The 23129-nt window shown below is 39.3% G+C and overlaps 1 protein-coding gene across 12 annotated transcripts in view; it reads left to right on the top strand.

Annotated features, from left to right (window-relative positions):
• Positions 1-23129, top strand: part of CELF4 (CUGBP Elav-like family member 4) — an 876733-nt gene that overhangs the window by 77268 nt on the left and 776336 nt on the right. For all 12 annotated transcript variants that reach the window (XR_015706128.1, XR_015706124.1, XR_015706127.1 and 9 more), the window contains exon 2: positions 7420-7502. Coding sequence is in view for 4 of the 12 variants with exons in the window: in XM_087763663.1 (XP_087619789.1) it covers positions 7420-7502 (83 nt within the window). In the remaining 8 variants the exon portion in view is untranslated. The remainder of the gene's footprint in view (positions 1-7419; positions 7503-23129) is intronic.

Genomic DNA, 23129 nt, shown 5'->3' with positions numbered 1-23129 from the left:
TATGCTATGTCAAATCAATGGTTCATTCTGTACTTTATCTTGAGTGTACCAGTCAGCAAAGGATGGTTCAAAGCAACTTGCAAGGAACTTTCTAGACCCCAGGAGAAACTTATCCTTGTGTGAATTGCAGCCAGAAACTGTTCTCTCATTCTGGGGAAAAAAGTTTGAGAGATCAAAAGCTTTCCAGTTCTGCAGTGTGATGGAGGCAAGGTAGCTGTGGAGTTACTTAAGAAGAAATAGAGATGGACCCTCAGGGGTCTGCCAGTGACCATGCACTCTGCTCTGATGTGTAGAAGCCCTGGGCTCGAGACCCTGCTTGCCTGATTCAGATTAGAATCTGGACTACTGACTGTCCTGGAATAAGTTTCTCTTGCTGTAGGCTTTGATCAGAAATTGTACCATGGGGCTGAGAAACACTTCTTGGTGAAATATTTCATTGAAACTTCCTATGAGAAATTTTGGCTTTTTAAAACTGGTGTTTTCATTAAAAATCTACTTGTTACCAAAAATCAAGATGAAACTATTGTCTGTGATTTGTTGAAATGCTTACATACACCAACAGTTACTCAAGTCTCTCTGCTGTCTGCCTGGACACTGCTAAATGTAATTAAGTACTGCTTAGTCTGAGGAAGGACTCTGATTTGGATTGTGCATATCCATGTCTCATTTTGAAATATCATAAATGCATTTTAAGTGAGCTAATATTCTGTAAATATGATTAACTTCTGCATTTCCAGATTTGGACTCTTAATTTGTTTTGAATATTGGTTCATGGGTGTATATGAGTGTGCCTTATGTATGCCTTTGCATACAGACCCATATCAAGTTATCTATAGTAGGAAAATGACAGCATCATAATAGTTAATGGAAAATAACATAAGAGGAAAAAGAAAATTAGCATTCCACACAGCAGGGCATTTCGGATGTTAATCTGCCTTGCAATATAATTGACAGGGAAGCTGATGTCTGGGAAGATTTTTATTCCTATCTTTTTCTCTAAACAGTTAGTGTTCAGTAGTTGTGCAGCAGGGGAGATGGAGAAAAAGAAAGTTCTAGCCAAGTGAATGTTCTTTACCAGCAAAGATGTTAACTTTCATCAGAAGGTAGTTAATCACTGAGGGAGAAACAGATGAAGAAATTGGATAAAACATTTCCAGTTCCAAAAGTCTTTATTGATTGTGTCCCCTTCAAGAAAATTCAGCTCAATCTCTGAAACCCTCAAGTGATTAAACCTTGGGCAGTCCACTGTAGACAGAGCAAATGAGAATTGTTTCAAAACCAGACATGTAGAGCTAGGATAGTTAAAGCAAAAAAAAAGATTTCTTTTTCACTTTGAAATCCTAACTGGGAGATGTAATCTGAGATGTTGATTTTAAGGCAAGAGTTTTCTTAAGTGTTACAATATTTCTCTGTGTAACTGATCCCTGAATCTTGAAGCAAGGAACTGTTTTTTCAGAGGAAGGGCTCTCTTAAACAAAAACCTAGAGCTTGGAAGATGGGGGACAGATCTCTTGTCCACCACAGATAACTTGTACACGTTGGTCTAAATGTTTTAAAGGTAATTAGGGCACAGAGAGAGTGAAGCATTGCTAACTGAGATGCTCAGACCTGTGACCAGTTAAGTTTCTGTTTCCCAGAGATGCAAGTTTTTTTTGCTCTCAAAGCAGCTCCTTTACAAGACTGTAGGTATTTTTAAATAGGAGCATGACCACTAGCATGTGGTCTGAGGTATGCAATATTGTTACTCTCCTCCATTTTTTGTATGCAGCATGAAAGTCTTGGATAGTTGTGCTTGAATTGCAGTTTGATTTCTTGAACTCCATAGTGTGCTGCTGGAGTAAAACCCTTGGCTTCTCTGCCTTGGGGTTTTGGGAAGTTAGGTACATTAAAGGTGGTAGGGGAAAAGGTTTTACAGTAGTAGACACTATGAATTGATTTCTTTGTTCTTTCTTGCATAACTGTTAACAGAAGGGTATCTTGTTCACCAGTTCATGTGCTATACAGGAGTCTAACATAAAACAACATAGGAAGTCAATGAATATTATTGTAACTAAAAGCATGAAGCTAATTGACTCGAAGAAAAACCAACAAAAAATGTGACAGCCTTGTGATAGTTTTATCTTTTCTTGGGCAACGATTCTGATTTTACTTACACTTACAGGTATCAGAAGGGCTGTAGTTTCAGAAGTTATCACCTGTCAACTGAGCTGTGATAACTGGTTGAGTGCATACAGTACAATCACAAATGCTTGTGAATCAAAAACTGGCTTAGACCACTTGAGCCAGCCTTCTCAAAATCTAGGGTTATCCTAACTGTTCTGGATTATCACCAATTTAGCTGAGGTCAGTGTCTGAGGCAAGGATTCTTCCGAGAGAGGCAATAGATTATGGGTCAAATCATGAACCTAATTTTATGTTGGTGTAATTGCATAGTTCTGCTGAGTTACATGCAAAGTCTCCCCTTGACTGGATTTACACCCCTGAGCACAGAATCTGCTTTAGTTCTTGGCTTTCATCCAGGAGTCTTAAAGCACCTAACAAATTTTTTAATTTTCCATCATAATGCCGAAGAATAAACATAGGCCCAGAAAGATTAAGGGCCCCTTTCCCAAAGCCTGTTGAAGTGTATAAGTATTTTTTCATTAGATTTAGACTGGACCTTTAATGCCTTATTTGGACAGACAGCAAATACCTGGAAATGAGCATGGTTGTGGTCTAGCTCTTAGACAATGCCTCTGGATCTAGATGTATGGAAAAGCTAAAAGCATGCTTTGTGTGAGGTTATGTAGTTCCAATAAAATCATGTCACCAAAACACATCATACAAAGAAAGGGTCATAAGTCACTAAGCGCTTGTTCTTTGATCTAAACAATGGGCAAAGAGGAGAAACTGTGCCAAGATACCCATGGCTATCTGCCAGAATAAAACAAGAAAGGGCAAAAAAGCCCTTAATTACAGTATGCATCATCTTCATCTCACACCATATATAACAAGGATGAATTAAGGTACAGATAATGCATATAGTTGAGGTAACTGGGAGGTTAGAGGTGGCAGGTGGAATCTGATGCTGTGAATGTGCAACCTTGAAGCTAAAAGCCTGCACCTGAGATGGTTGTGCATGGTTCTTACACCCAATATAGAGGATAGGCCTCTCCAGAGGTTTATTCCTCTCCTGTATGTTAGGTCAAATTAATGTCTTGTCATTGGTGGTAGACCCTATGAGAACTGATTTTAAATAGCTAAATTTGAGTTAGGTGACCAGTGCTTTTTAGCTGATCAGAACTACTTATCTGGTTTAAAGTGGCTGAGACTCAACAGATTCACTGAAGTGATAAGCACTGAGATGTCAAGTGAAAAGACTGTTTTCATTTGTCCCAGGATGAACTGAGTACTGGTGGGGTGAAATAATTCTTGGTTTCCAGAATTATTCTGTTCAGCTCAGAACATGTCCCCTGACTGTTTTGCCTCCCAGGTTTGTGCAAAATCTTCAGGAGACTTACTGTGGGGTTGAAGTTGCAATAAGTGCGATCATTATCCATCTGTATTCCATGCAATCATTATTTACATTATTGAATTCTCTGGAGGTAAAATTAAAATAGAGCTTTTATATTATTTTTTTTCCATCTCAAGCTCTTGTTTTTGTTTCCCCCTTCTCTTTAACAACCTTGTTTCCCAGGAGACCACTTGATACATCTCATGTTTCCAAGAGATTGCAGTTCAATAGGTTGAGAGTTAATTGCCAGCTGGGAGTTTCCAGATGTTTATGCACTAGCCCAAAGAACTGTCCACTGGTAGGAAATGAACAGCTGGAAAGACACAATCCAAACAAAGCATCTTTTAGCTGATTGACATATGTCTGGAAAAATTGGCATGCTTGAGAGAAATGGAATTGAAATTAGGAACAGCTAGAAGCAAGTCCTTCATTATCAATAATTAGTCAATTAGAATTTTTTGTTCAAATTCAGATATAATTCTCAAGCACTGTACTTAGTCATTATCACCCATACAAGTAGATGACAGAAATAATGCATAGACTTCACTTTATCTTTCCTTAAGAGATGTGTTCAGAAATATTCATTATACTGTTGAACATAGGCCATTCCAGGGGGTTGGATGGTGCAAATGATTTGTAATGGAATATGAAGCCTTTCACCCAGAAGTCAGATTCACATCCAGCCCAAACAGCTGATGGCAAGTGAACTGTTGAGCCACTTAAGAGTTTACTATCAAAATGGGTTTTTTTTCAATGAAATAAGTAGTTCTGTACACAACCAAAAGTTTCAGTGGGGAAAACTGATTGTTCTGAAATTGTTTTCCACATGGGAAATCAAAAGGAAAAAATAACTTTTTTCACCAGTTTGACTTTTTTCTGTAAAACCCAATATAGCTGCTTCATATGACATTATTTCAAGACTCAGTTGTTTAGGGTGATGTATCCTGTAGTGTTAACCTGAGTGTTCAGTGCTCTGTTCTTTAAGCAACGTTCTCCAGGGGTCATTTGGAGGGGTCATATGCATGCACATTGAAAGAGGTAGCCTAGGAAAAGTAACACCTGAAAGAGGTGCTATAGTTGTAATTCCATTAAGCATCACAATACAAAAGACAGACCCAGTATTTTGATGTTGGGGGGGGGGGGCAAGAAATCTTATTGCCTTTTGTCCTAATGTACAAGGAGCTGAAATATGGAAATTCTTGCAGGATGGAATAATAGTTATGCATTGTTTCATCACAAGTCACGTGTTAATGTTTTTGGAAAATACTACTCTAGCTGATGGCTGATGCTGGGTTTGTGCCTTATAGAGCAATCTTGTGATAAGTAAAGGGAAGACAAAAAAAACCCATGAACTACCCTTTTCAAGTTCAGGTTTGAGGCCTGTTATGAACATTAAGCTCTACTTTATTCCAGCTAGCTGTTACTGGGTTGGAACTTCTTACTGTCTCTACACGATCAGGATTTACTTAAAGTAAATGAGGTATTATTTTTCCTAAATAAATTACTTTTTGCCCAACAAGAGTGGGATAGAGTGTAATTCATGTGCATGACATTTTTAAGGAGCAAGGAAAAAAGAAATACCTCCACAAAACATTTTTTGTCCCTGAAAAACATGTTTTTTCTTTGTCTGACTGTATGAGAGACTAGATTTCTTCTTTTCCATTTCAGAGTCTTTCTGTCCTTAACACGTTGTTTGGGAAATCAGTGATGTTTGGATGCATTCTACTAAGTACTGTTTCTGGGAGCTTGGTACTTCTACCACTTTCACAAACATGTTTGGAGAGGACTTAACAGAGGTTTCTCCCTGATGAGAACTTGCCCACACACACACTTTATGTGGATCTTGGAAGGAAACTTTGCTCCTTCAGAGAGGAGTAGTCTTCTGTCTACTCAGTCTGAATTACAGTCATGATATGGTAGGATTTGCAAGACAATGTTACCCTGAACTGTTGTCATGGCCATCACAATGAGGAGAAAAATATAGCTATCATTATGGGAGCTTTACACTGTATAGTTTATAACAGTGCACTATGATGTGCCTAATTAGACGATATCAGCTGCTCCACGTCTGCTACTAAAGGGACACTTTCTTATTGTGTCTAGTCAACAGAGAGCTCTCAGCCTGTGATTTAGCACTGAAATTAAATTTAAGCATAGTTTCCCATTTGATTATCAAGCTATGGGTGACTTTTAAGGATCCTTTTCAATCCATTACTTCTACTAGCTGTAAACTCTCTGCCACAGTTTCTTCCTCTTCTCTGGTATATGCAGACTAACTGAAAACTCATCCATTTAAAGTTAGAGGGGAAGGAATCCAAATAATTCCAATTAGAGTGTGCAAAATTTTGCTATTGCTTAGTCTTCTTGATTGTCAACTTCTGCTTCTGAGTCACAATTATTGAGACATAATAAATGTGATTGGCTTGAATAAACCGAAAGGAACAAGACCTTCAGAAAGCAATATAGGGTAAGAAATATGGCAAAAATTAAGGTTTTTTCACATGCCAAATTGGAACACTCATCCAGCTTGTAGCTTCATTGTGAAAGGAGTAGTGTAATTTCCACAAGACAATCTTTAAGAAAATATATGTATATGTTTATACAAAAAAAAATCTCCCTAATCTCTTGTGTGTACTAATATATTAAAAACCTTGTAAAGAAGAATATTTCTTCAGTAATACTGTATAAGGAACCAGCTTGGATAAAACAGAACATTGTATGGACAAGAAGATCACAGTGGTGATCAGAGCTGAAAAAAAGTTCATAGTCTACTGTTTACTCACCTGTTGCATACTTTTTTATATGCATGGTGAGAAGGTGGGTGTGTCAAGATGAGGTTATGCGACACATTTGTTTCTTTGGCAGTCTCTCTGTACTTGTGCTGCTCTTGGAAGATGCCCACAGTTTGATGGACATGCCGCCTGAACCTTGAAAGATGTGATACCTCTATTTCAAGGAGCTGGTGAGGTTGCAGACATTCTGTAGTAACTTCAGAGAAAATGTCCTCTGCATAACAAGCACTCCTTTTGCTGCAGGAACTGGCAGGTTTTCAGTATACTGCAGTAAAAAGGAATAATCTGATCACATCAGACACACACACAACTGGTTTAAGACATTGCAACATTGACCAGTTTTATGAGAAGGCGAGCATGGAGGTGGGGAGAGAAGTCAGAGCAGGGTTTTTGCTCTGCCCTACCATGACAGGGCTTTAGCCTTTGTAGTTGATAAGACAACTTTTTGGAAGAATCAAAGACATAATCCACTGGAGCATCTCTGAAGTTCTAATGATTGGTAAAGCAACACGGATGTTTTGGGTTGATTGTTTGGGCTTTGCTGTGATTGTTTTTGTATGCATGGCTGGAAGCCAATGAGCCCTTGCAGCAGGAAATGCAGGGTGGTGGCTTTCTGGTGTGATGCAAACAGGGAGACTACTTGTGGATGCAAGTCAGGCTAAGCAATAGGTGTAGTCCTCTGCAGTAGGAAGTCCCAAGTCCTTGTGTGCCCTTTACTTGAAGTACTTGGTACAAAAGAAGGGCATGAGACCTTCAGTGTGATATGGCAGTACGGGACTTGTTCCCAGTGCTGCTGCTGGAGCAGGAGTGGGATCTCATGCCTCACCTTGCCACCATGTGGGTTCTTTGAGATCCCTAATCCTGTACAACCCTCTGTATCTGACACTTAAGCTTATATTGCAACAGATCTAAACACTCATAGCCACATCGTTGCTCACTTTTCATCAGGGCTCAGAGGAAGTGATGATAGCTTCATTACTTGACTCTTTACTACTGGCCTACTAAGGAGAGGTTTTTATGATTGATTTACTGGGAATGGGATGATGATGAGAAAGTGGTATGCTCTATGTTTCAATTTTAAACAGATCCCCTCTGAAGCATTGCTCTTACTGAGGTTTTGCCTTTTGTTTACAGGCTGTGCCTTCCTAACATACTGCGAAAGGGAGTCTGCTCTAAAGGCCCAGAGTGCACTGCATGAACAGAAGACACTGCCAGGGGTGAGTCCAGACTGATAACTTTTTTCTCTTTAAATTTAAAACGGGTTACATATGGAGTTCCTGTCTTGGGTTTGGAAGCATAACATCTCTGGTTGCTTGAATGATTCACTATTTGCATTATGCTAATAAAATCAAGATACCACCAACCAACCCACGTTCCATGCACAAAATGAAAAGCTTTTTGCTCTTATCAGGAGTCAGGAAAACAGTAATTAACTGGTTATGGGACTGGATTCTACCAGCCTTACTCATCTGAGGAAAGGCTTTAGTATTCTGACCACTACAGTGAAATATTAGAAGTGCTCATCAGGTGCTACCTCTTACTATTTTTCTTCTTTGAAGCAAGGTGTGGCAGCAAGAAATCAAGAAACAGATCACATTACTGAGTTATCACAGAACGAAAACATATTCCTGATGACAAAGTGGTTTGACTCAGTTACTTTAGTATTCAAGCAGCTGTAGCAGATTGGAAAGGCGGTGAGACAAGGAGAAAAGAGAGAGGAGAGACGAACACAAGATAATGAGGAAAATTATTCACATGAGCAAGATCTAAGGTTCAGACAACACAAGCAGAACTAAAAATAGAATCAGCATTATGTGGGGATCCCCTGCTGGGATGGGTTTCCAGTTTAGCAGTAACCAGGAAGAGGGAGAGAGAGAGACTATTTAGATTCAGCCAGGGTACATGGACTGGAAACAGCCGAGTGCAGTACTCCTGTGGCTAGAATAGGGCTGGTTTCACAACACAAAAGTCAGTGATCAAGTAATTAAGAGTGGGATCCTGAGGGTTCCAGGTTGCATCTAAACCGAAAGGAAATTGATGTAAAGGTCTGCCTTCATTACTTGGTGTTGAATGACCGAGTCCTGTGTACCCATAACCTACCTTTCCACAAAACCTAAGACACATCAGTTGCTCTATGTTGCTGAAGAAAGTGTTGATTCTGCTCTGCTTGTTTCCATCATCCTGGGTCTATTTACCTATCTCTATGCCACCTTGCCAGTATGGAGATGCCCACGCACTTGCTCATCTACATCTATCTCTGCTTTAAAGTCCATACCTTATGTAAATATATACATACTTCATTCCCTAAAAATACATTTCTGTCAACTGACAACTCCCTCTGAATTATTTTTTTCTAGAAACTCGTTAGCCACAGATAGAAAGTAACTTGAGTCTTGTTGGGGTTTAGGTTTTTCTTTTTTTTCCATTTTTTCCCCCCCCTAACAGGTGATGTTTTCTTTTTACTTCTCTCTCCTCTGAATGTTAGAACTGGATGTACAAAAAAATGAAAAAATTTTGAATAGGGATGTTTCAGGTAACATTTTACCTGAAATTTTCTGAAATATGCTTGAAATCAAATATGTATTTATCAAAACTAGAGATATGCTTGTGATGAATAGAGTGTTGTGTATTTAAAAGATACTAACTGGAATTCCTATTGTTTTCACTGACACTGTTTGCTCTCCTCATTAGGAGCCAGACCACTCACTTGCATATGGAGCTCATAGCTTCTCTATGAGATTAAAATCTCATCCTGAAGTTGTATGATGGGAGTATCTTCAAGAAGACAGTGGGTCAGTGAGACTGAGAGCTCAGAGTTGGGGAGGGAGGGCAAGTGATGATTTAGGATTTCTTTTTCTTAATTACTTCTTCATATGCCCACAGTTCTGAATCTCAGTCTGAATTTTAGAGATTGCAAATCACAAAAATCCTAAAATCAAAACTCTTGTCTTGGACAGTGGCAAAATTCAACCAGCTTTTGCATTAGGATCCAGACTTCCTTCAGAGGTTATACTGACTGATTTTAGGCTACAGGCAAAACATTTCTTTCTTGGCTTATGTTATTTCTAGCACATAGCCCATACTGACCATGCTGACTTCAGAGGGCTTTTTTGTTTTGTTTTACACTTTGAGGTGACACATCAGGATCTGATTGAATTGGGAACAGTGAATCCTCTGTCTAAAATAGCAACCAGGTTTTTGAGAGTTCTCCCATCCCTTTCATTTCCAGTTCTGTTTGTCTCAGGATAAAGGTTTACTTTCCACCAGCAAACCCTCTGCATACAGCTTTCTGCCAAGTTTCTGAACTCATCTTCTGAATGATGTCACTGTAGTTTATTTAAGGAAATCAGCCTTGTCTCTTGATAAACTATCATGCCTGGATACTGTTTTATGGTTCTTATGTGAGTAGCAGAGAATTATTTATGACTTACCTGACTGTTCTTGATAACATGCACCAACAATATCAAGCATAGTTCATCACCATAAAATAAAAAGCACTTGTAAGGTCAGGGGTCTAAGTCCTCATTCACATGAGTTCACAAATGACACATATATAACACCTTCTCTTGACCCTCTACTGTCTGTGACACAAACATCACTACTGAGGAGATATCAAAAATAATTAACAAGCCTGGAATGGGAAAAAAGAAAATAGTACTACCGTGGGCCATTCAATCAAGACACTTCTTTCCCATCCCCCAGTAAACTCTGTATTTGCCTGCTCTTGCAATATTGCTGTTTGTGTTCTTTGTATTATAAAACATAGAACTGAGTAATTTTTTAATAATATGCACATGAATGCTAATGTATGGAAATGGTGAGGCATGAGGAGTTTGTGTCCAGATTCAGACATCTTGTCTTTTAGCTATGTATCGCTTTGGTTTTGGTGGCTACATGCACATATTTTACAGTAATTACTTTCTGAATGTGCTTTGTAAGATGACAGAAATATGTTCCACATATTTCTATGTTATATGTGGGACATAAAGTCATCTTGTGGAATAATCAAAAGACTTCCAAGCAGGTATGTGTTGATTAATAAAGTCTTTATGGCACTTTGTTTTTGGGCGGGAAGGAATCATGATAGATATTTTGAAGCAACTAGAATGGAATGTAAAACATTAAATTATTAGTTGAATCCTCTTTATCTAAATGAATTAGGCTGTTTTGGACAGTTTGAAATTGTCTTGCCTAAAACGTAGCAGGGAGTGTATGTATGTGTAAAGAGCACTTTGCGAGTGTCAGACAATTCAAATTCTAGCATTTACTTGTGATTGTTTATTTTACATATAATAGAGTAGCTGGATGATGAAGTATATTAGTTCTTTAATAATTTATAGAAATGCTTTGATGTTGCGGTAATTACACTAAAGGTCACATATCAAAGGTAATTTGGTTGAGCAGCTGTGATGGTTTCTGAGCAGCAATCAATATTGCTGTCCGTGGTGCTGATTTCACCAAGGGGACTGCCAGATTAAAGGAGGATTATTACCAGACAGACAGACATGGGGGAAATCAAGAACAGATTGGAAAGATGCGCTATTCTCTTTCCCCACCTATAATTAACACTGTTCACCGTAATCTGTGTTAATCCTTCATAGTGGGAAACCACTTTTTTTTTTTTTTTTTTTCCCCCTGACATTATAAAAAGCAAATTAGGCAAGCAAGAGTAATTTGGGAGAGCAGGAGAAAGTAGAGAAAGTAAAAGTTGATTCAGCCTTGGGATTTCTGATTTTGATATATCTCTCAATGATAAAATGAAATATCAAAAACACAGCCCATGGTCTTGGGGAAAGCACGGGGAGGTGGGGAAAGTGATCTACACAATGACAGTGCAAAGGATGTGAGAATTATCTGCCTGCAGATTTGGTATACTATTATCTATTTGCCCCACAAAGCTCCACAGGAAATGAAATCAGAGAAATAAAATTATGTTTTAAGTGTAGTCATTTTGATTACAAATTATAGTGAAGCCAACTTTTTCTCCCCTTTCTTTTTTCTTTCTGAAGCGAATGGCAGAGGATAATGCTGAGAAATGTAATTATGCTATGAAGATCTACTTTTATTTATAGCACAAATAAACTGAGCTCATGTATGATAAGCACAGTGGCATTTTTTTCCTCTAGTTCTTTGTGGCTCTCTCAAGCAATGGGACTGAATAGTCCGTGTATACTTGGTTGGAGACACTGCCTCTTTGCATAATGTTAAAACCTCCCTGTAAAACTTGCAAAGAGTAACTATGAAATTAAGTAGCTAAGAAACTGTTAGCCTCAGCAATCTGCAGGGCTTATTCAGGCTGGGACATAGACTGGGTTTTCTTACTGTATCTATTCCTCTTGAAACACAAAGTGGTACTACTGGTATGCTAAATTTCTCAGTCCATAACATAATTAACATAGTTTTCTTCCTAACTGTTCTGGTATCCTTTGTCTCTTCTGCCATCTAGAAAAAATGCATTCTGCTTTATTCATCATATACAAAAATATGCATCTTTAACATTAGAAGACAGGTGAGCTCATAAAAATCCTATTAAACCCAGTTTTAAACAAACAAAAATACCCTCTCTAATGAAATTAAAGTTGTGCTTAGTTTAAAAAAAAAAATTGAAAAGTTTTTCAATGTTTTTGGTCTTATCCAGCTCAAATTCTTATGTATATGTGAGGAAAGACACCTGAGCATGGCAGGGGGAGGGGAGGAGAGGGTGTCTTGCAAAGTCTAGCCCCTTTTGAATCCTTGTAATAAGGCTTAAATGAGACATAAGTGTCATGTGGACTTCAGAAGTCCTGCCCATATAGCATGGATTTCACTGTTCAAGCAGACCTTGCTGTAATTGTACGGTCTTATTATCTTTTTTTAATGTTTCAAAGCTTTTTCCAAAAGCTTGTTAGAAAACCATTAAACCACATATCGCGCAGCACAGTGTGTTATGCCAAAAATGGTATTATATTCCCACACCTTCCCATTTAAAAAAATTTCTTTACCAATGTAAATTGCAATTTGGTCAGCAGTGGCAGGCTGGATGGGTTCCATTGATTAAAGTAGCCTGCTGAACACACAGCCTGCTCACCATGCCCTTTAGATTTTGAAATAAAACACATTTAATTGTTCCCTTGGGAGAAACATGTCTGTTTTCTGAAGTTAAAAATGAAGATGAAAAGGAATAAAAACAGATTTGAGGTAAGAGACTTGAAAAAAACAGTCCTGTAGAAATTCTTCAGTGCGTAAAAATCTTTGAGTGTCAATGTCATGGTTAAAAAGGGTTATTATTTTTTTTTTACCCCTTGTTTCCTCCTTCTGATTGACCAGCCAGTAAAAGGACTTTTGAATCTTGCTTTGGGGAAAGGATGGGACAAGAGAGGGAAAGGAAACCATATACACTTTCCATTTGCTAAAAACCCCCGTAGTTTGACAGAGCTGTTCTGTTCACCAGATGAGATGAAACACCTGGGTCCTATCTGCTTGGTAAACATTAAAGTTCCATTTCACTAGTTAAAGATTGGCTTCTGTATCCCTATACAGCAGCCTCTAGAATACAAAGTAAACTCTCTCTCCCCCACCCAGTCCAAAGAGCTTTGGAGGAAAAGGATACAGTGCAAGCATTCTGACAGAACCAGTGTGTTGGATGCATGCTGTTATCTCAGCTTGAGACTGGTGTATTCATCATATTTGTGGTGGCTAACCAAGCTTAGCTTGATATGCAAAATGGGAACAAGGCTTCTCAGTTGTGTTTGAGATTTGGTGGTAACTGAAAAATGGTGTGCAAAAAATAAATTATAAAAGTAACATTGTCTTGTCTTTCTAATTTGACACCTTTTGGCTCTCAAAGGACGATTTCCAAGTTATTCAACACAGGATTTTGCTGGACCTTCATTTGCTTTATGTGTTATTCAATGACAACTTTTCTCTCTGACATGTCTGCCATAGGAGGATCAATCTAATTTTATGTACAACTGTAAAGATGAATGATAAGTAGAAAGGATTCAGGAAAGTACAAGCTGAATAAATTATAAAGGGCAAATGATGACAGGACTGGGGGTCCCAAGAGACAGTGATATGATAACAGAAACTAAAGACGAATTTATGATGGATGTAGTTAGCATGTACTGAGGCTGTTAATTCTTCAGGGTAGTTTTACAACTTCTTGTGATTGGAGCAATCAAAGTATTTCATTTTAAAGAGATGCTATATATTTTCACTTGTCTGTTCTGCATATTTGTATGTATGGCCTCATTTATATGCATAGCAGTAAACTCCCATAGGCTAGTCAAGCTTACCTCCCATCAAAGGGCCCCTGTTCTCCAAACCATAATGCCACTGTTTATGCATAAATAAATAGATAATGTGTAATGATTCGAGGGCAAACCTGGATCTCAGGAAAAAAAAGCTTCCATTTTCATAGAACACAGCAATAAAATCTTTTCAGATCCTGCAAGTAGCTGAGCACCTTCAGCTACCTTCAAAGCCAAGCCTAGGGATTGAGTTAGCTCACAGATCCCTGATAAAAAATTATATATAACAAGTTTCAGGTAGGTCAAATTTTGGGCTTAAGCTACTTTAAGAGGAGCTGATGCAGCATCATAAAGTTAGAAGCAAATCTGATCTCGGAGCAGTTCTTGATTGCATTTCATTCATACTCTTATTTCTATCTCTTGTTCCTTATTATTAAGGATATTTGCATGAAAATGATCTCTTTTTCCTTCCTCTGAAGGGTTGTCTCTTGTCTGTGAGTAATGCTTACTCTGGTCTACATTTGTGAATGCCATGGGTTTGATTCTGACTTCATTTACACAAGTGTAAATCAGCAGTGATCTGATTGAGGTCAAGGGATTTATATGGCGTAGGAAAGAGCAGACTCAGCTATATTTGTCACTGCTGGAATGATGTCATCATGAACAGTACCATAGCTCTAAATGAGGAAACACATTTCTACCAAGAATCTTTGCATCCGAATATCTGATCTCACAAAATGCTGAGCATCCCTGACACCTGCTGGGCCATTCAGTAGCTCCCACAGGCTTTTTATTAGAGAGAGGTCCCAACTCCAAACTGTAGGAATTAAAGATGGTTGGTGTCTTGGTGTTTCAACAGTGTTAGCCATTAGACATTAATGAACCCTAAACACTGGGGTTTCCAGTTGCAACACCCTAGTGATTCAAGTGATGATGGGATACACTCAGGAATAACTTGCAAGCAGTAAACCGCCACTTCTCATCCCATGTTCTCAGTCACAGAGAGACAGAGGAAGAGAAGAGCAGGCACCCGTTAACAGTCAATTTACTTTTCGTCTGTTCAGTCGTATGGATGATATTGTGTGGCATTGCCTAGTCCAGGGGTCATTGTTCATAGGCTAACCTTTCCATAAACACCCACTTCCCGTATTTGCACTATATAGTAATGGAGAAGCATGTGCTGATTGTGATCTGTAATGTAAGGCCAATGTAAGCTTTCAATAAAGCACTTAGATGAAGATGCTATATAATTATGTGATTTGGACTTCAACCTGTGGCAATATGCCCACCTATACTATAGGTTTACCAGTGGCACCTGTACTACTCATAGCTTACATAGGTGTAAGCTGTCTGCCCTGTCTTTCTTCATGCAGTGTATACATGTCTTTAAATCCTTCAGATGCTCAGTGAGACAAAAGCAATTTTTTTTTTTTTTAAGTACAAAGGTTGAAGACCATACACAAGAGTGATGGATCAAGTATGTATGTCTGCCACCAAAATTATTGTTATTGAAACCCATAGAGGTGTGTCTTGGTCTAGTTTAATTTAAATAGCATGTATAATAGCAATGAAAACACGAAACCACAGACTTGAATGCTGTGGAGCAACTACATTCCATGACTGTAATTCCTGGGGGGTGATTATATAATAAGGACTTGAATCTTGCCTGAAACTTTATTTCTGCTAGTGCTACTCATGCTATGTAGGTTAGGAACATCTACGCATGTTGAAAACAGACTTTCAGTTGCAGTGTAGACAGACTGCAAGCCTTACCATGTAAAATCCAGCCACTGGCTGCAGATCTTTTAAAAAAGCTGTGTATCCTGTATTAAATAGTCTAAGAGCATGATTCATGTACTTAAAGTTAAGAACACCTTTTAAAGAACTATCTGAGCTAGAATGCTTTTGGGAGTGACAAAAACTGTCCCATCTCTCCACTTACAGATAACTTTTGATAGGACTTGACATGATGTAACCTATTTAGCTTCTGTGTTTCACTTCTGCTGCACTCTTACTTTGGCAGGGAGAAAGTGGTGGGGAATGAATGACCACGAGATTGCACTATCAGTTCAGGCAAGTAGATATCTGAAGTGACTTTGCTCTGTTGAGTAGCTGCAGTGAGAGACTTACAGTGGCACTGCATGTATGAGCTGCTGCACTTGGCAGGTTCCCAGCAATGTCAAATCTCTCTGATTAGTTTCTGTAAGTACAAGGACAAAATTAAGCCTAACCTATTTTTCAAACAAGAAATGTGCATTTCCCATTTCTCTCTTTAATGGGAACTTCTTATATCTTGTTTCCCATACTTTTTCTCCCCTCCCCTTCCCACCATTTCACCCCTTAAAAAACCCATCTTTCTAAAATACAATTGCTTTTAAAAACATATGCCTTCAAATTTCTTTGAGCTCTGTACCATATTTTGACCTTGATATGCATACATTTTCAGCACCAAATGAATCCTATGGTGCTAGAATGAAGTTATTCCCTTCCTTTCCTTTTAGGTATGGTAAAATACAATCCTCAAAGCCTCTGATACTTTTTAGTGCATATTTTCTTTGGCATGTTGCAAAAAATGACTTCTGATCACTGGCTTTGGAGGCAGGTTTTGGCAGAGCAAGTCTTGTCCAGCTATAACTAATGCATTCCAAGCTCAGGTTGCTCCTTCAAACAGATGGAGTGAATTTTTTTTTCTCTTGTTCTATGAATGGCTCAGTCATTTCTATGCTACTATAGTGACTTTGCATGGTAAATATGTAATTTATAAGACATGCTGGCATGAGTTTCTGATTTCATTTATAACTGTGATCAATGGAATAGCATTTTATTTCCAAGGTGGTAAAACTGGAATCAGATTTTCTGGGTCTTTTATTTATGGCTGACTTACTGTCAAGATCTTCCTTGGTAAACGTCTGAGACGTCTTCTGTCTTTTGCATTACTTTGTGGTGTCCTTTTTCAATTAAGTCACACTAGTGCCTCATGTCTGGCCGAACAGCATTTTCTCCTTTTCTCCTCTGTCCCATCTCACTCTGCACATCTGTCCTTGCCATCTCTTACCTCCTTTGTAGATTTGTTGGAAACATTGCCCTGTGTTCATGTAATGCCTGCCTGGTGAAATGAGTTGAGATTACAGCTGCTGAGGAACATCGTGCTTCCCAACTACTGCCTGGGAGATCACGTATTTTTTCCAGACAAAGGGAGAGACTTAGGTTACTGATCCTTTTCACATTTTGTGACGCTACACATATATAGATAGCAGAGTTGGCTTGTTGTAAATCTGATGTTTCTTGAAATTATGAGGCTTAGTGTATGTGAGCTTTTCAGTATATGTTCATGTTGCCCAAGAGAAACAAGGCAGCCAGGAGAGAGTTGTTGATGCAGTGTTCTCTTGCCTGTTCTTCCTTAGAGCAACTGGGGAGTGACTAGGGATTGATTTCTGTGCCCATGCTTATCCTGCACAGGGGAAGGGAGGTGGGGTGTGCGCGGGGAGGGGGGGGGCGAGTCTTACAGGCTAGCTGTTTTGGTGGTAGCAGCCTGCTGCTCCCAGCTTATTATTTTTTCTACCACTGCACCTTCACATTGCTTGATGTTACATACATTTTCACCTGGGAGAGAAGCGTCTAAGACACTCCTGGGGAAGCTGGGCACAACATGTTGCTAGCATTCAACAAGCAGACTGCTGCTGAGAGGATCCTGAGAAAATGTGTATGTTTGCGGGCTCAGTATGATTTTTGGACACTATAGTACAGGCTCTGCAAATGTGGAATGCTACAAAGAGTAAAATACAGATGCGACACCCTTCAAAGTGTCTCATGTCCCAGTGGAGGTCATAAATTTATCTATATTGCTATGTGTTTCTCTTTTATTTTTATTCTATTAAGCCTTAAACCTTTTCCATCAGCACTCTGAACCCAAGCTGCCATAGCACAGTGGTAATGCCTCTAAAGTGAGCCTATCCAAACTAATTTCATTGTCCTTGTTGAGTGAAGTGCAACAATTAAGCAGGCAGCACAAATGGGTCCAGATAAATTGGGTATTTACAATTATTTCAGTTTGGATAATCTAATGTGATGTTCATTGTGCAGCAAAGAAATATGCTTCCAGTGAAGGGGGGTTCTCATTCTGTACTCTTGTCTGCTGGGTGTAAATTCAGAGTAACTCCATGGACTCTTGAAGAGTTTAAGCTTCTTTACATCAGTGCAGCACAAATGAGAATCTTATCCTCTTTCTTAAGATGCCCTGTAAAGCTGCCTCCCTTCAGCTGTGCTTGCGCTTTAGAGATACAGCCAGGGGAGCTGGAAGGTCATTTTTTTTTCTGGGCCAGGGTTTTGTTTTTGGGGAATCCAGCTTTCTTTGAGCACCTCTTTGCTCTCCAGCACTGAAACTCTGACTGACAACTCAAGTTACTCTCCAGATCTGGCATTGCTGCTGACTTTCTAGATGGCATTGCAATCAGATCCCCTCATTACCAATGCCTCTCTGTCTTGGTATTAGCACCTTGGGGCTGTATTCTGGCTTTCTATCAATTCCAGATGAAAACTCATAGCAATCCCAGTTGAAAGGCAGGGGATTTATACCAGCAGATTGACACTAAAAAGCAGATCACTGCTACTTTCTGCTTCATTTCTTTGCAGGATACGTTGCTTCTCCTTTCCTCCTTCTGGTCCCCCCCCTGCTAAAGCAACACAGTGTTGCTGAGCAATCTTCACCAACTTAATCACATTTGGGACCAGTGTTTTTCCTGCAGACCCTGGAGTGTGCAGTGCTTAGGCCTTGGTTATTAGTTTACACAATAAATGAAGCCCATTAGAAGAGGATAATCAGGGCTCGGAGAAGGCCACCTCACTCGTTATCTGAGGAGGTTATGCTAAGCCTCTGTAGTTATTAATCATACTTTCCCATGCAGATAGCTGAAGATTAAGAGTCACATTTATCCTCTTTGCTCCTCATTCTCTCGCACTGATGTGCAAATGCTCTTTATAATCATTGTTATTATGGTTATTCGTAGCCCATCCAGTCAGCCAGGACTGATCCTGAGATGTTGCTCGAAGTCTTGCATCTATCCATGGTGGCTTGATGATACAGATCAGAGCCACTGGAGGTCTCTTCATTTATATGTAAGAAAACATCCTTGAGAGTCCTAGAAAGTCTCTGCTAGCTGTTATTGAATTGCAGTATCTTGTCTAGAGGCCAAGAGAGTTCTGAACAGAAGCTGACACTATTATAAGAGCCAAGTTTAAGAGCGACCCTCTTGATTTCACTTGCTTTGCCTTTTAATACCAGCTCTAACCTTGAACTTAGACTAAGATGACATGCTACCCCATGGCTTTTTGAAATCTAGCCTAATCCCCTTTTAATCAAAGTGAATAACCCTTTTCTCCTTACTTCATTTTTAAAGCATTTAAATCAACTGGGATAAAATCAGATCTGTACCAGGTGGACTCAACAGTGTTTAAAAAAAAAAAAAAAAGTTTTAAAACAGAAGAATTTATTCCATCAGAGAAAATTTGTCTTTTAAATTTTTTTTCCCTAGAAATATTTCTGTTTTCTCTCATTCTCTTTCTGGTAGCATGTGCACACACACACACACACACACACACACACACACAAAGCAACCGCTCCAAAAAACCTTCATCAAAACCCAGGTGGGCAAGATAGCTGAAGTCTTTTCTTCCCAGAAAGACTTTAGTCGTGGAGCGTTTGCTTCAATAAAATTACGGTTAAAGCAACAGTTAGCAACTAACTTCATTCAGCTTATAGTGACTGCACAACCATACAGTTGCAGATCACATCAGTGTACAACTACTTTCATCAGCTTGCCCACCCATTCATTTTGTTTGTGTCCACTCTCAGCTTTATTGAAGCTGTGCCCCAATTTTCTTCTTGTTCCACTTAAAGAAAACTGCTTTTCTGTAAGTGGGTTTAGCTTCTGAAGTAGGGATCAGGTCAGTGATATACAGAAATCCTAAACCAGTAAGTTCATGGTATCTATCGTGCAAACTTAAAATGACCAGTTCATCCATTTGCTAAAACCTGGATTCACTCTTTTGAACCTGGAGTGTGAGTTACCATATACGTCAGTTTGTCCATCCTAAAATTACTTTTAATCCTGTGAGGAAAGGCACATTTCCAGAATGAACAGTTCATACCATTTCTCCTTTGAAGCAAATAAAACTGATTTCTCCTTAAGAAGTGTAAGTGGGTCTGTTTAACTCACACTTGCAATGAAAACACTAATATGCAATGCTTAAGCTTCCCAAATGCTGTGCTTAGATACTGATTCTGTGTATCTATAGAAAATCAGCATTGCTGTCTTGACTTGGAGGTCTACTAGTCTCTGTTATCTCATGATCTTGCTCCTCCTTTTTTCTTTTTCTTTTTGTCCTAGCCCAGACAGTGTGCTTGTTAATGCATAAGACTCTTGCTAGGGCCTTGTGTTTGATTTTTTTGTTTTGTTTTTAATGAAAGTATTTTCTCTAGAAAATGTCAATTCAAGACCTTTCCATTTGAAGGATCATGGTGGTTTTGGTCATGCATTTATTTGAAACTGATTTCTTGAATCTGTTAAAAAATTCTTGTTGAAATGAAAGGGCCAGAAAAGCAGAAATCAACCCAAACAGGCAGACATGACATTTGCTTGACATATGGATCTTTCCCAGTACAAATCCCTGCCTTACCTAATTCAAACTAAGCGAAGAGACACTGGCTTTCCTCTCCCCAGCCCAATTAAGTTTCTTACTCACCAGATTCTTGGCTATTTGAAGACAACGTTTGCACATGCGCTTCCTTTATTTTCTCCTCCCCTCTATTTTTACAGAAATCACTAAGTAATTTACCTGAAATACTAAGGATTTTTTTGAGTGGATGAAGATTTTTGTATGGATCACTGAGGCACAATACCAGACCTGGTTGATTTTAAGAAGAATATGTAGGGTCTTGACATGCTGTAATGAGATGAGACTAGGCGTATAGACTGGGAGTTTACTGTAGCTGACCTCAGATTTCATTAAGATGTTGGCAGCTCCTCAGTTGTCTATCTCAAAACTGGTCTCCTTTGTCTTCCTTTAGGTGGGAAAGTGAGGCGGTGAGAAAGTGTAGAAAGAAAATACCTATGATAAAGTGTGGTTTTGAGGGTTAGAATCAGGATTTAGGAAATCTAGATTCAATACTTGCCTATGTGACAGAAGTCAATGAACCCACCTTTGCCTTGATATCTTACCTACAAAATGGAGCTAATTAACCTTCCCCCACTGTTACCTCTTTGATTAGTAGACATTTAAAGTTCTCCAGAGTAGGATTTTTCCTTTTATATGCATCTGTGTTTGTGTACAGTACTTAGCAGTGACAGCTCCTGCTTTTGACTACAGTGTCCTAGACATTCCTGTGATGCTGACAAAGGATGATAACTGTTGGGAGGGAAAAGCTTTCTTCCAATATAAGGTGATGGCTCAGGATGAGTCTTGTCTCTCAGAAAGGGTCTCTCTCTTTCCTCTTTCTCATGATTGACCTGAAAATAAATGAGGGAAGAGTGACATTGATACTATTGCCTTTTTTTTTTTTTTTTAAAAAAAAAAGGCAAAAGAAAGGAGAATTTCACTTAGACTCATGCTATACTTGTCCATACTGTATTTGACATCTGTAATAAAAATTGTGTCAGATATACTTTTCAATAAAAAGAGGCATCCTACAAACAGTCCCATGCTTGTATTAGGGTCATATCAATAATAATAGAGACTATTGTCACTGTACTGAACCTCTGCATTGTATTAAGTATTCCTCACTTCTCTCCTCTCTGCTTCTCTCCAAGACATAATACAAAATGCCTATCATGTTCCACCACATCTAACCAAAGGGCACAGAAAGGGAAGCTGGTTAGCAGGGAGCAAGGCTCCTCAAAGTTACTCTAGCATCAATGAGCACAGGGAAAAGGTAGAGCATTCACATTATCTTGCTTGATGATAGGTATGCTCTCCCCCTATCTGGATGAGAATTGCGGGAGGGAAGAAAGGCTTTTGTTAAGGGGAACTTTATTTTTTTTCTTGCTATTACCCATGGGGAGGTTGCATGTTGGGTTTTTTGTGAATGAACAGTGTCCTGGGGAGAGATGAGGGAATGACACATTGGCATAGGAAAGAGATGGTCCTAGATAACTTCCTTTCAGTGTTGTCTGCCCAAGGCCTCCCATGCTGCTTACAGGTGCACAAACTTTAGGCACCTGCCTGTATGCAGAATAGGTCCTATCCATATTGTCTTAACACTGAGTGAGATTCCATGCTGTAGCTGTACGCTGTCCACCCACACCAGAAAAGTTCATGTGCTATCACAGACCTGCACCCACCTCTGACCTGTTCACATCTAGGGATGGGTCTTGGCCTTGATTGCCTTATACATCTTGCCCTACCAGTTCCACATCTGTGCCCACAGCAGTGTGGTGGCCCAGGAGTCCTGATCTGCCTACCCTTTTGTATATCAGCATCTGTTTCTAGCCCTCAAGAATGCTTTCAGCACTGAGCCTCAGTCTAGCCTCATTCATGTCTGGTGGAACAACTAGAAACAAGGAAGAGAGACCACTGAATTTCATTTCACTCATACCTCATAAAAGGCTTTGAAGTCAGGTCATGTAGGTAAAGGAATTATTTGCTTCAAATTCCATGCCCAGGGCTGATCTGAGATGCTTTCACTGAATCTTTTCTGTTTCTGAATGGTATTTTCTGGGGTAGATGGTGAAATCTTGTTCTTTCCAGGGATGTGACACCTGCTCTCCTCTGTCCAAAGCCTGGTTTTGCTTGACCAATGCATCAAGAATTTAGTGTCATCTGCTGGGCACCAGACACCTGCATTTTCCTTCCCTTCCCTTTCCTTCTCTCTTCTCTCTTCTTTTTTCCAAAGCCTAGTGACATCCTTTGCTATATTTGAGGTGCTAGCGTAGATCAAAGTCCTCCCAGGGTCAAACAACGTGCTGCATGCAATCCTTACGGTTACAAACAAGGTCTTTCACTGACAGAAACACGTTTCTGTGCTGCATTTTCAGCAGCCTATCAGACTTGATTCAAAGGTAGCTTTTGATTTCACAAGGAAACTCTCATCTGCCCTTCCCCCTGCAATTCTTCAGAAGGAGGGGGAGGGGAAAAAAAGGCTCTGTTTGGCTGAAAGAAAAGGGAGAACAGCTTTCTTGAAACTTTGGAGAGAGATTTAATATACCCATGCTGTATGCTTTGTTTGTTGTATCAAGTAGAAGATAGATAACTTTAATGGAGGATAAATGTATCTAATGTAAAGAGCAAGAAAGAGAGAACTGAGAAACTTGCCTGAGTGTTTGTTACATCATTCTGATGGTATTTTTTTAATATCTTGTGTTCCTCATTCCCCTATAAGATTCTTGCTGTTCAAATAGCCCTTCAATATAACCTTTGTTGTTTCAAGCCATAGATGGGTCCAGAATACGTTTTGAAAGTTGGATAAATGGTTTTCAATGCAGGATACTAATGACTATGGGCAACTATTTCTTATGAGTCTTTTCTTCGTACAGCTTCAAGCAAACCTTGATGAACCCACATTCAGTTGCCGAGGCGAGCAGCTCCGGAGCCGGCAGGATCGGCAGCAGAGCGCTCTAGCGC

This window comes from Nipponia nippon, unplaced genomic scaffold (assembly GCF_047370975.1).
Source record: "Nipponia nippon isolate SJK-2023a ecotype South Korea unplaced genomic scaffold, ASM4737097v1 scaffold_29, whole genome shotgun sequence".
Classification (NCBI taxonomy): domain Eukaryota; kingdom Metazoa; phylum Chordata; class Aves; order Pelecaniformes; family Threskiornithidae; genus Nipponia; species Nipponia nippon.
The sequence above is the reverse complement of the archived record's forward strand: the minus strand, read 5'-3'. Positions and strand labels throughout refer to the sequence as shown.